This window comes from Echinops telfairi, unplaced genomic scaffold (assembly GCF_000313985.2).
Source record: "Echinops telfairi isolate 266 unplaced genomic scaffold, ASM31398v2 ScPeMD7_5;HRSCAF=22, whole genome shotgun sequence".
In the NCBI taxonomy this organism is placed as follows: domain Eukaryota; kingdom Metazoa; phylum Chordata; class Mammalia; order Afrosoricida; family Tenrecidae; genus Echinops; species Echinops telfairi.
In genome coordinates, this window is record NW_022103901.1 from 44,895,662 (window position 1) to 44,909,714 (window position 14,053).

At 42.4% G+C, this 14,053-nt stretch overlaps 1 protein-coding gene across 1 annotated transcript in view; it reads right to left on the bottom strand.

Annotated features, from left to right (window-relative positions):
- LOC115867985 (palladin-like) overlaps positions 1-14,053 on the bottom strand; it is a 537,783-nt gene that overhangs the window by 28,372 nt on the left and 495,358 nt on the right. Inside the window, exon 11 of the mRNA XM_045286063.1 lies at positions 3-101. Within this exon, the coding sequence (XP_045141998.1) occupies positions 3-101 (99 nt within the window). The remainder of the gene's footprint in view (positions 1-2; positions 102-14,053) is intronic.

A 14,053-nucleotide genomic window follows, 5' to 3' on the forward strand; every position in this document is an offset into this window, starting at 1 on the left:
GCTCCGGGGCGGCGGGCGGCGGCGGTGGCGGGAAGGGCGGGCCGCAGGCCTCCTGCTCCAGGCGGATTTGGTTCTGGAGTTGCTGGATTTTCAGAGCGTCCCTGGGAGAAGACAGAAAAGCGACACGGTCAAAGACTCAAACGGAAGGAATGTTCATTTCGGGGCAGCGTTTGACCTGGTGGCTGAACTTCCCCCTGGGCCGGCTCCAAAGAGCCCCTGCAGTTACTCGTCTTAAGTTGTGTGATCTGCAATCAGGTCTGCACGGCGCTCAAAATCAATTACAGAGGACCGGCTATCGTAAGTCTTGGTTGAGGGGTTGCCTAACATGATCCCAAAGGGCTGACAAATCGTGATGGAAATTTGGTGGGACCTCCAGGAGCCATCATTCATTTTCTCAAAATCAGATGATAAGAGAAGAACTTCTGACACGAATTCTCAGTCCTCTCATTTGGAGTCACTTTCTGGAAAAAGAATCCCATCAGAAGTACAGAGTTGAAAGAAAAGACACACTTGACAAGTTATTTTTGGCAGATTTAGGGTAGTCCAATTTGCCTACTTCAACTCTGCATTCAATATGCCCGTCTGATTTTTTTTTGAAGAATCCTCTAAGTCCTTACCACATGCAAAATTCTAGTATTAAACTCTGAATTGCAAATTACTAACATTAATTTTTATGCATAGTGATATTTTGTGTTCTATGTCTAAAACAAATGCAGACAATTCCTTAAAATATGTTCTATTAAGAAGCATTAAAAAAAAGGCCCACTGCCATTCAATAGATGCTCATAGGACAGGGCAGACTACCCTTGTGCTTCTGAGACGGTTAACTGTACAGAGTAGAAAGCCTCATCTTCGCCCCACCCCACCCCAGAGCAGCAGGTGGTTTCGAACCGATTTTGCTGTTAGCAGCCCAGTGCATAACTCACAATGCCACCTGGGCTTCTGTTGAGAAAATGTAGTGTGAACTGGAGTTTTTGTCATAATGAAAGTTGGTGAGTTGCTAACATTTAACTAGGCTTAACTAAAACCCAGGGTCATTCGGTCATAGTGACTGCAGAGTTTCTGAAACTGGTTATCTTTCTGGGAGCATCCAGCCTCATCTCTCTCTCACCAAGCAGCTGGTGGATGTAACCACCAGCCTTTGTAGCAGTCCAATGTTTACTTTCACTCTAATTCACTCAGGCTTTTTTCTTTGGCTCAATTGTGCACATAATAGACTTGCCTTTATTAATGTCAGATACACATAGCAAACCATGGCTGCCAAAAGAAAGCTAAACAGTAGGTGGCACTGTAACAATCAGATACAACATAACTTGAACAGGAACACTTCTTTGAGCTTTAAACACTTAAAACTAATATAAAACCCAACGTTTTCTTATCTACAGGTATTTAATGTTTAAAATTAAAGCTTTCACAGACTCAAGGCAATAAAAGGAATCCATGCTGCAGATTACAATTATAAAACAAAAAAGGACCTGGCTCTGTTACCAGGTATTATTAGATCTGGGGACATAAAGCAAGTTGAAAACTCCCTCCTGTGCCTACTACTCTGTTCTTTAAGTAACCAGTCAAGCAATTACTCTTCCATTCATGCAAAGACGGGCCAAAGAAACACTAGAGACCTTTCCATTTTCTTAGGAACCGAAAAGTATACAGTGAAGATGGGTCTCTATGTTTGATCTGTGCAGAGTATCAACGATTCTAACAGCAAGGAGCTATGTAAGCGCTTGAATTTCATTTGAGTCCCTTAAAACCGCTACACTGCTGCCAGGTCTCTCCAGATGTTGCGTGGCTTGGGTAGACTAGCCAGTGGAGGAGCTCCGGCATTCATCTATTTAAGGTTGGCCCTGGACCACAACTCATAAAAACCACCCACCAGCCTGGATAGTGGATTATGAGTTGGGCTTCTAATTACAGTTCAAAACCACTAGCCACTCACTCCATGGAAGAAAGATGAGACTTTCCACTCCCCAAAAGATTTAGTCTCGAAACCCATAGGGACATGTCTACCCTGTCCTATAGGGTGGCTATGAGTTGGCATCTAATGGATGGCACTGATTTTGGTTTTGGCTTTGAGTCCTTATACCCATCACCTGAAATATCATTCAGAATATTTATTCTGAATCGCTACACACTCCTTCTGTTCTCCCTTTCTAACCTTTAAAAAATATTTCCTAGCTATGGCAAAATACATCCAATTCCTGAAATGTTTGTCAACAACTCTCTTCAACTGATCTGTGCACCTGGGCTGTGTGTGCTCTGGGTGCCTTTCCTCAATGACGGCCTTGCTCTCTTACTTTTGGCCAGCCTGGCCTCAAAGCAGCCAGCGCCACAGCTGCACTTTAAGGTATTTTAAAGTTTGGCCTGGCGTTAGCAACTAGCATGGGCGTCTTATCATGCCCTGTATCTGCTGTGTTGGTTCTTCTGCCTCAAGACGAGGGAGTGGCTCCCCAGAAGCCTTCAGGAAAGTCCAGACTGCTGCTTTATTGGCTATCACTTTCTTCTCATTCTGGCATTTCAAAGGACACCCAAACTCGCTCACCCAAGCTAGCTTGAAACTGCTCGCTTGACATTTTTAGTAATAACCAACAGTTCGAGTCATTATTAACAACACAGCATTTCACAAGAAATTAATAGGCATTCTAGTGATTTGGCTGCTAGTGCACACTGTACAGTGAAGACCGGGGCCAGGGTTTCCACTTCCCGGTTTTTTTCCCCGGGTGGTTTCAGCACTGGGTGAGGAAGACAATATGAATGTGAGATACTGGAAAGGATGAGGAAGAGAGTGCAAAGATAGTATTTGGAATTTTCAATTGTCTACTTTGATTTTCTAATTTTTGTCCCCCCAAATATCTAAGTTAAGTGGATTTAAAACCTGGATTCCAAGATCACAAAATGCACAATTAAAAAGCGTTTTCTCAACTCTCATCAAGTTAATTTCATAAAATCAGTTTTCAAGACAAAGAGCCAGAGATGGTAAGGTACCAGAGAAGCAAGATAGCGTGTGCCTTTGAACTAACAAACCCTCAAAACTCACTGTCATTGAGTCAACACTGGCTCATAGCAACTTTGCAGGTCAGGGTAGAACTGCCCCTGAGTTTCCAAGACTGTAACTGTTTATGGAAGTAGAAAGCCTCGTCTTTCTCCCACAGAGTGGCTGGTGGTTTTGAACTGCTGACCTTGCAGTTAGTAGTAGCCCAAAGTAAACACTATGCCACCAGGGCCATTCTTCAATAGTACTTTTAAAAATTACTTGCTTTAAAACTTCATTATAATTCTGGTTTCTCATTTCTTTCTACTAGTCTATCTCAAAAATGAAACAGGAAAATGACATGGAACTTCTTGAAGTCAGGCCACTAGTTCTTGACACTCCAATGGCAAGTACAGCATTTGTAACCACTGTTTACATCTTACGGTTTGAATCTCTGATTTTGCCCAGCTATTTTTTCTGTTCCTCTCAGTGTCCTTCTGCGTCTTCTCCCCATTATGCTTACAATTCCATGGGTCTGGAAATTCCATTTCTACCCCTCCTTCTGTTCCATGGTGAAGGAAGTAAGATGGCCCAGACTTTTTGTGGAGCACCTGTCACAGTCCTTTGCAAATGGTGAAACTGAGGTTCTGAATAACTTGTTCAAGGTCACAAAACAAGTTGCCTGAGAATCCATGTTAGAACCTATGCTTATATCTGGCTCTCCCCACTATGCCAGGAACTTGGATATTTACAAAACAGAAAAGTGGTTCTTACGCCTCTCCCAGTGATTATCCAGTCTTTCAAAAAACCAAACTCACTGCCACTGAGTCAATTCTGACTCAATTTATGGGACCCCTATACGGCATGGGAGAACTATCCTTGTAGGTTTCCGAGAATGTAACTCTTTACAGGAGTAGAAAGCCTAATCTTTTTCCTCAAGAACAACTGATGGTTTCGAACTGCTCACCTCCCAGCTAGTAGCCCAATGCACAACCACTTTGCCAAGGTCTTTAGGTTTTTGTTGGACTATTAACCTACATGGTGGCAGTTCACAGCTGGCCAGAGATGTAGAAGGCTTGGCGATGCCCTTCCGTGAGCATGTCAGACAAGTACACTGACTCCATGGAGAAGTTCTGTCATGGAGCCTGAGCTGGAGTCCAGTCCTCAGCAGTGGGCTGAGCACTTCCCTACCCTTAGGCTTCTTCAGACAGAGCAGACAGAGCCTTTCAGATGGGAATTTTCAGTCCAAGTTTGGTTTTACATTTTTAAGAATACTTGACTTCCGAACATAGTTCTTTTTAGGGTGGAATGGTGCAAACAACAAGAAGGCCTTAGCACTTTAGGAAGGAAATACATCAATATGAACTCAAAGGATTTCTACATTACAAAAAATCAAGTCCTCTTCGCTCCCACCCCAACGGTCTGCATAAAACTTTCAGCATCATTTTAGAGAGGGTTGAATGGGACAAAGATTTCGATTTGATAGAATTTTTTTTTTTTAAGGGAGACCTAGAACCTTACTTACTTTACGGTTTAATAACCTCTCCTCTCACTAGATGAAAACTCAAACAAACCAAACTCGCTGCCCAGTCCTAAAGCAACCTTAAAGAATTGTAACCCCAAACCACAGATTAGTAGTCCCAAACTAGGGTGGTCCAGGAGCAAAAGGCTATATTTGGTGTTGGACTGATGTGGGTCCTGGCTTGGAACCCAATTCCACAGGCCACTGGCTGGGGAATCACTGGGAGGATGAAAGGCGCACAATGCTGAAGCCTGAAGTGGAAGAGAGACCTCTGTAAACCGGGGCAATGTTTCCCTTTCTGCAGGGTTTCCGTCTGACCTCTTCCCAGGACAAGGAGCTGGCCAAGGAACAGCAGAGGCGGGAAGGTGAATATGGACAAGAAGGGGACCTGGAGATGGGGAAGAAGCGGGTCCAGAGGCTCAGCCCTCTTCCAGCTGCTCCTCACCCATACCCTGAGCGTAAACCCATTAGGAGGGGAATAGCACTCATCTGAGGGTGGACATGGGCGAGACTTATTTACAAGCTCCTCAGGAGGTAGATATTATATGCTATTATTTCCACTTTTCTTCATTCTCCAGAGGCCAGCGAGGTCACGTGACTTGTCTAATAGCACACTGTTAGTAAGTGTCCGACCTGGATTTACAAAGGCTTGTGGGCTCCAAAGCCTGGGGCTACACCAACTTCTTCAGAGTCCTCAATAAACAACAAAAAAGGTTTATAAAATATTAGGTATTATAGCTCCACATCACTTGTTCTCAGGGGAACAGCAGTCTAAGCTCAAAATAAATTTTAGGAAAGTGAGCGTCTAGAAAATAACTTTGGTGTAAATCAGAAATTCCCAGTATGCCGTTCTGCAGCAATGTCTGGATTGCAAGCAGCAATGTATCCCCTGCTTGTACTAATAAAGACCAAGGTATTTATATTGGTCTGAAGAACCTCTTGGGATGATGGGGCCAGAAAACATTTTTACTTTAAAAATAAATATGCTATTGGTTTATGTTTTTCTTTCATTTTTGATTGTGGGATACAGAAGTCATTATGTGATGAAGAGTTGAAATTCAGCACAGTCTGAACCACGGGGCCCTCTGGTCCTGCATCCTCACAGCACCCAACTGACACTGAACATAGGTCGGCACATCCCTGTCAATGACAACATGATTATTTGTCAAGGTTAACTTCTGTACCCCACTGGGCTCCTCAGCCATCTCCAGTAGAACAGTCCCACTCTAGGAGCGTCCCATATTGGACTGGGAATTTTTAACAATTTCCAATGAAGAGAGTAGATAAGTAAATGAGGGCATTCTCACCAAAGATTCTTCTCTTGCTGGACCTGACTAGTGTCATGTGCATGAGAGCGTTCAATATATTAAAGAATTCTAGGAACTTACAAAGTAGAATACAAAACGCCAACAAGGCTCCAGTGCAGGAAGTGCTGATGGAGTTCTAGCTCTGTCTTCATTATTTGATTTCATTTGCCCAGCTCAGCTTTATAAACTCACGCTCCTAATTTAGACCTTATATCATAGAAACTGGGTCCCCTAAGGAAGGGTCAATACCTACCAACTTGTTTTGTTTAGCACCAACTAGGTTCTCAACCTGTGGGTCGCGACCCCTTTGCGGGTCGAACGACCCTTTTGCAGGGGTCGCCTACGACCGTCAGAAAACACATATTTCCTTCCGATGGTCTTAGAAACCGAGACACCACTCCTCTATCCCTCTCCAGGCAGGACTGCCCACATGCAGACACGCCCACATACGAATACCCGGCTTGAAGACTGTTACCCACCCTACACCATGCTTCAAGACAAAATTTCAAAGCCCACATGGAAGCAGCACACCAACATGTGTGATCATGAAGGGCCAAAGGGACCAGGCTTCAAACACCAAAGGCGGGGGGTGGGGGGGTGGGGAATCATATCATCATGAATGAGGGTGGCGCGTGATGGGGACCCAAGGCCCATCTGTAGACAACTGGACATACCTTGCAGAGGGGTAGTGGGTAGGAGATGAGTCGCTTAGGGTTCAGTATAACAATAATGAAACCCACAACCTTCCTCTAGTTCTTGAACGCTTCCTCCCCCCAACTACCAGGACCCCAATTCTGCCTTGCAAACCTGGTTAGACCAGAGGATGCACAGCGGTACAGATGGGAACTGGAAACGCGGGGAATCTAGGACAGATGAACCCCTCAGGACCAGCAGTGAGAGTGGCGATACCGGGAGGGAAGGGGGGCTAGAAAGGAGGAATCGATCACAAAGATCTACATATAACCTCCTCTCTGGCGGATGGGCAACAGAAGGGTGGGTAAAGGGAGACTCTGGGCAGTGTAAGATAAGATATAATAATAATTTATAAATATCAAGGGTTCATGAGGGACGGGGGAGTGGGAGGGAGACGGGGAGGGGACAAAAAGGAAAATGAACTAATTCCAGGAACCCAAGAGGAAAGCAAATTTTGAGAATGATGAGGGCAACAAATGTATAAGTGTGCTTTACACAACTGATCTATGTATTGTGATGAATTGTATGAGCCCCAATAAAATGATTAAAAAAGAAATATTTCACAACATATAATTACATATTGTTTTTGTGATTCATCACTATGCTTTAATTATGCTCAATTTGTAACAATGAAAATACATCCTGCATATCAGATATTTACATAATGATTCATAACAGTAGCAAAATTATAATTATGAAGTAGCAAAGAAAATAATTTATGTTTGGGGGTCACCACAACATGAGGAACTCTATTAAAGGGTCACAGCATTAGGAAGGTTGAGAACCATTGAACTAGAGGAACTGTGGGCTAGAAGCTGCACTGCTAATCAGTCTTGGCGGTTCAAATCTATTGGTCATTCCGAGGGAGAAAAATGAGGCTGTCTGATTCTGAAATGATTTATGGTCTTGGAAATGCTTTATAGGGTGGTTATGAGTAAGGCTTGACTTGATGCTTGTGAGGTTTAACTCATTATTGCCTGTGATGAAAAGTAAGTAAGTCACAATATTCATAATAATTATTTACACCACACAAAAAACAACTTTTTAAAAAGTTCTCTCAAGTTGATTCTGACTCAGCTATACAGATGTGTACAAGCCAAAAAGCAAGGGAAGAGTCTAATCAAATTAAAATCCACCGCTGTTTGGGAATGTGTGTGCTTAACATATATTGTAAAATGACAAAGGTTTTCTTTAGAAAAGCCCATTCTTTGATCTTTAATTCATTCTGAACCCTTTGCAAATCACATCTAGACAGAGCCAAGGCAGGACACAATTAATTACAGAGGAAGATTGAAGGGAGAAGTGACCAAAGGGAAATCAGCACACAGCCTGAGTCTCTTTTAGAAAAACTGTCCTTTGCACTTAGAATAAGGACCGCATTTGGCTCCACTACAGAAAAACAGTAGTTCTCTATGTTTTAATACATAAAGTTGATTTCTATTTGAAGTCATTCCACGTACCATAAGAAAGAGCAATTGAGCAATTGCTGAACAATTCATAATTCTCCTGAGAACCTCCCCAGAATATTAAAGGAAAAAGGACTAAGAAACTGGAAGATTGTGTTCTGATAAAGGTCAGTACCAACATGCACCATTCCTCAGAAGGTGAATTCTGCAGTGGCTCCCCAGTGCAGAACAAGAGATTCAACCCTCTGTGGGGTACACTTGGCTCTGCAGGGACACAGGGTGTGATCCAAATCACTCACAGCCCCGCATGAGGAAAGAACGTGCACCTTGAGATAAACTGCCTATGATAAGGGACCAACTTTAATGGTCTTTGCACCAGATGCATCTCAGTGACTGGGATCACTGGCATTTCAGCCTCTGCTGAAAGAGGAATGTGAGGTCAGGCTTTAAAAGCATCACAGTTAAATGCTTTAAATAATTTTCATGTCTACTGCTGCAAAGGCTAGTGAGAACAGCAGGAAGAGATTAGCTGCTACTTCTTACAAAAGCGATGCTAATTTAGTGGACATTGAAAAGAAAGGAATTAATGGGGACTGATGCCAATTGGAAATAGTTGGCATTAATTTTTAACACAGATGAAGTGCATTTTTGAGAAAAAAGTCTGTTTTCCTACCTCTTCTGTCACTATTGAAACACAATCAATGATCTCATTTCTAATTGAAACACCAAGAAAAGCCCTCTGTGAGACAGATGTTGCAGAACTTTTTAAGTCATAGTCTCAAATTTCTTGGAGATTTTGAAGAACTGCACACATAACACAGAGATATTTAACTGTCTTCCAGTAAAGAATCTGGCACATTTCATAGTTTCACATGGTTAAGGTCTTCCTGAATTTCCACTTTGTCATTACGTAGAGGCCTGTGCCACCACCAGTTCAGTTTGTGCTTGCTGAGTTGAATATGTTAGAACAGTCTTGTTTGCAAGAATGAATTCCTTACTAAGTCCTGACTAGGTGTCATCATCCTCAAAAGAAATAGCCAATACCTAAGTGTCAAATGTTTCAATTCTGCAGGAAACAAAATGGAGCAATTCTTTCAACTATGAACCCCGTTCTTGATTATCAGTCTCATATATAAGACATTCAATGAATACTCATTAAATTTAAATTTCCAGATTTCTCTAAAGTATGAAAGTATTTGTTTTATCAAGCGATGGCAGTCCATGTTGGGGCATTTTACAAAGGGAATAATCTGGGGACTAAGACCGGATTCTACAAGTTGTGATACCAGCCTCAGCCAAATAGACAAGTGTTCAAGTGTTAGGGAGTTTCAGAAGTTACTTAGGCATTAGAATAACCTATCCCTTGTCCTCTCTGGGATGGTTCTGCAACTTTAAATTGAAAATGTATTATCTGTAAAACCTTAATACGCTTTTTGATTTTATGACCCCTGTTATGTAAGCCTGGTAAGATTTCAACATCATAAATGAATTTTGAAGGAACTAGTAAACTGCCAACCAAGTCTAGGTATGGTATTTATTTGTACCCCGCTATAAACAATAGTCAGCATCCACTGCTCTTAGACCCATCTCCAACTGTGTGAGAAAATGTAAGCATCATGTTATGGCAAACAGAAAGCGGTTTTAAAGGCACTAGAACCATGATGTAAGAGCTAATTGTTCTTAAGTTGGAGCTAAGATTTACTGCCAGCCCAACACCCATTCCTGGATCTATGCCCCTTTCTTTAAAATTTGCTGGAACTTGCGAGTTGATACCTATATCCTATCATTCCATAGTTCAATCATGTCAAACAGAATTGTACAATTGCTTTCACAATCAGTCTCCAAACATACTTTTCCTTCCTGCACTCCTTGACCACCATCTTCTCCACTTCTCTAGCGAGCCCCTCCCCCTGAAACCTTTGTTCTATTTCTTTCCTTATAGGCTCAACATTCCTGGGTTTCACTTACGGAAAAACAGAAAAACAAATGAACACAATAATACCCTCAGGAAGGGAACATAAAAGATACTGGGGTGCTATAGCAAAGGGTCTTAACACCTTGTCTGCAAACAAGCAGGCATTTAAGAGAGATGTCAACGAAATCCACATGGAAGAAGCACACCATCATCAGTCACACTGAAGAACTGGAATCCATATACTCCGAAATCAAAGGAGGATCAGTATCAGAGTATAAATTGTGAGAATCTGGTATGCAGAAGGCGATAGATGACAGTGGGAGCCCAAGATTCATTTGTGGGACTACCTATGAAATAAGCCTCTGGAGAACTCCCCCTATCTAAAATTGCGGGATGGGAGAAAAGTAGTCACTAAACAGAGTGCTTGGGAGAGAGAAGTATAGAAGATGAAAGGCATAAATCTGCCCTGAACAGTCACAACTTTGACAAAAGTTTTAGATAGGGGGAGTTCTCCTTCCCCTGCTTTACCAAGCACCATTAGCGTCACTAGGACAACTACCCTGTACTACCTCTGGATCGGTGCTTTCTTTCCCTCCTGGCTGTTGTCCAGCCACTTTAAATACTGGCATCCTATCAAGATCAAATGTTTTTTACTCTCCATTTGCATAAGGAATCAACTGCATCACTCATTAACTCACTGCTATCGAGGTGACCCCAACTCACAGCAGCCCTATTATAGGATAGGGTAGAACTGCCTGGTGGGTTTCTGAGACTGCCACCCTTAATGGGAACAGAAAGTCGCGTCTTTCTCCCAAGGAGCGGCTGGTGGTTTCAAACTGCTTACCTGTGGTATGCAGCCCAGTGTATAACTACTATGCCATTAGGCATCATTTATTACTATGCATCACCAAGACTCCTTAATCTTTTTCTTGAAATCATTTTATTGGGAGCTCGTACAATTCTTATCACAATCCATTCATACATACATTGTGTCATGTACATTTGTACATTTGTTGCCATCATCATTCGCAAAACAATTTCTTTCTACTTGAGTCCTTGATATCAGCTCCTCATTTCCCCCTTCCCTCCCTCTCGAATCCTTGATAATTTATAAATTATTATTATTTACACTGACATCGGGCAGTTTAAGACATAAAAAAATAATAATTTATAAATTATTAAGGACCCCTTAATCTTTAATTAATCCTGAATTCAAATTGCTAATATGTATTTCTATAGACAAAAAATTGCTGCTTTGCTTCAAACTTAAAATATCTAAAATAGAGTCCTTCTTACCCTTAACCCAGTTTCTCTTCCTAATACTGTCTGATATCCAAATATGGTCTTATTTTAACTACCTTAGAAGAGAGGATGGTGAGGCTTCATCTTATGTACTTTGGACATGTTGTCAAGAGACCAGTCCCTGGAAAGGACCTCATGCTGGGTAAAGCGGAGGGGCAGCGAAACAGAGGGAGACTGTTGAGGAGATGGATTGGCACAATGGACTCAACAATGGTGACGATGGTGCAAGACCAAGTGGTGTTTCATTTTGGAGGTGAGCTGACAGCCCCTAACAACAACAATATTCTTAATAGCCTTACTAGCTACCCCTCTATGTCTACATTTTCAGCTCATTTTCCCCCCACACTTGCCTCGAGTTTGCTTCAGCTTGGTTTTTGCTCTTGCATTGTCATATTTTCTGCTTACCCTCCCTAATTTCTTTACGCTTTTTTTTATCCCATTGTGGTTGCTACCTGTTTTAGCAGCACTCCTAATAATGCCTATAGCTTTTTCCTCTCTCCAAATTGCGTTTGTTCAGTTTGTCAGCAACAATGATCTTCTCACAGATCAGAACTCCAAGAGCCAAACTTAGGGTTGTGGGATCCTCTTAGCATATACCACAAGGGGATGCTGGTAGAATTCTGTACTTCTGGCCAATATACCTCATTTACAAGCAACACCCTTCTATCTACAATGCCGAAGAGGTTCCAGCAAAGGTTCCAGACTAAGACTGAAAAGAATGGCTTGGTGGATCACAATGGTCCAATCTACAACTACTCAAAGTTTGGCATGGGGGTGAACAGCTTTTCTTTCAGTTCTGCATGAGACCACCAGGTGTCAAGGGTTGACTACATGGTACTCACTATTGTGAGTACCACAGTATGTGTTAGTACTACAAGATGGCATTACACACCTGTTAAGAGATAGACAGGCATCTTGTTATGCAGGAAGGAGCCCTGCTGACATAATGGATTACTTATTGGGCTGCTAACCTCGAGGTTCACAGTTCAAAACTACCAGCCATTCCATGGGGGATAGATAAGTCTTTCTATTTGTATGAAGCGTCCCAATCTTGAAAACAAACAAGGGCAGGCCTACACTGAGAGTGCTTGTGACCCTGGCAGTGCAGTTCCTAGTTTGGCATCGATGAGGCCAGGCAGTGACAGCCTGTCCCTGTGCCCAGTTCCCACTTTATTTGGTTTTCAGTCCCAAGTGCATCACATTTATGTTTACCTTGAGGAAAAGTGCCTCAGGGATATTTTCAGTCCTTGGTGATAACTTTAGTTATATCTAAGCAATTCTTTTCTTAGTTAGGGCTCATTTCTCCCAGCACCACAATGTTCTACAGCCACCTTTTCAAAGCACAGACTGTCTGAGATAACAAAGTTGTTTCCTGTGGAGAAAGAGGAAATGGTTCTCTGCTGTGTGTCCATTGTAGAGCAGCTTCTGAAGAGCCCACAGTGTTAACAGCAAGGCCAAGTCCATGGCTGTGTCTGGGCTGGAGCCTAAGGTATTCATGTTTCCTTGGAATCTCCCCTCCATGTCTGGACTCATTTTCCAGGTGTTGTAGACAGCCCTGCCAGGAGTCCCTAATGGCTGAACCCAAATGAAGGAGTGTGTTGGTGGGGTCAAGCTTTTTTCTGGAAGGATGATGAGACCCTTGGTTGATGACATGTCACTAAACATTAGTAAGAGCAAGTAATGACTCAATTGATAGCAGGTGGGAAGTTAAACGCATTCTTTATTAAAATCAGTTTCCTGAAACTCCAAGGAAAGTGCGCTGTGTTTTAACTACCGTGCTCTCATTAACCTGGGAGCAGCATTCCTTCTTTCTTTCAGGGATCTGCTCCTGCCCTATTCCTTGTGGGCTGGAAACTCCTAATCCCCCAATCCGAGGTCTCAGGTTGAGCATGTGAACCAGGTCTAAACAACAAAAAATCCAAAACCAAACTAACTGCCATCAAGTCAACGGCCGACTCACACTGACAATACAGGACAAGCCAACGCTAAATATATGGTGCTGGTCAGGGCAAGCCAATCAGGTCCCCCCTCGGGAGGGAAATGTCATTTACTGACTAAATCAAAGGATGGGCTTTCCCAGCATTACTGGTAGCCAAGGAAGATCTCCAAGCTGAGAGACGGGCAAACAAGGGGAAGACGATGATTAAAAACTGGAAGCCATTCAGTACCTGGATCCAGATCACCAATAGATCAGTTTTATCTTCGAATTCTCTGTAAAATTACATGCCCCCCCCCCTTTTTTATTTTGCTTAACTTAGTTCAAAGGGTCTCTCATACCTTTAAGTAAATGGTCTTGGAGACCGGTTCAAACAAACAAGCAAACAAACAAACAAAAATTCATCTACTAAAAATGTCTGAAGTTGATAAATCAACAAATGGACGAATAGATACATTGCTCATAAAGCTGAGAAAGAAACCACAAGAATGAAAAACAAAAAGTTAAAAGGTAGTGTGAAATTGGAAGGGGGTAGAAGGAAGTCCTTTTTTGTGCATTTGATATTCTTTCATACTGTTGGAATTTCTGGGCCTGTATCACTTTTGTAACAAAACTTAATATAGTGGTCAACATGGTTTTAAAAAGTTCATGGAAGCATTTCATTATCGTTTAATTCCATTTTTCCATGAGCTTTTTGAAGCCCCTTTGTATATGATAGAGGCTGCATTGTGAAAAAAGACACAGGGCTACTGTCTTAGGCAGCAACTAAGATGCTAGAAGGCTGAGAAGGACATTCCTCCATTCACTCATCTCTATAGTTGGAGGCACAGGGAGAGGTCCACTCAAAGGAATCTATTCAAAGTTTTGCTTCCTACATCTTTTCTCTGTTTCCTTTTATCTTCTTCCTGCCCCACCATCACACTCACCCTACTTCCACCTATTAGTAATTGCTTTCAGCTAGATTGCTGTTGCTCCAACACCTCCAGGATCTCTACATCCTC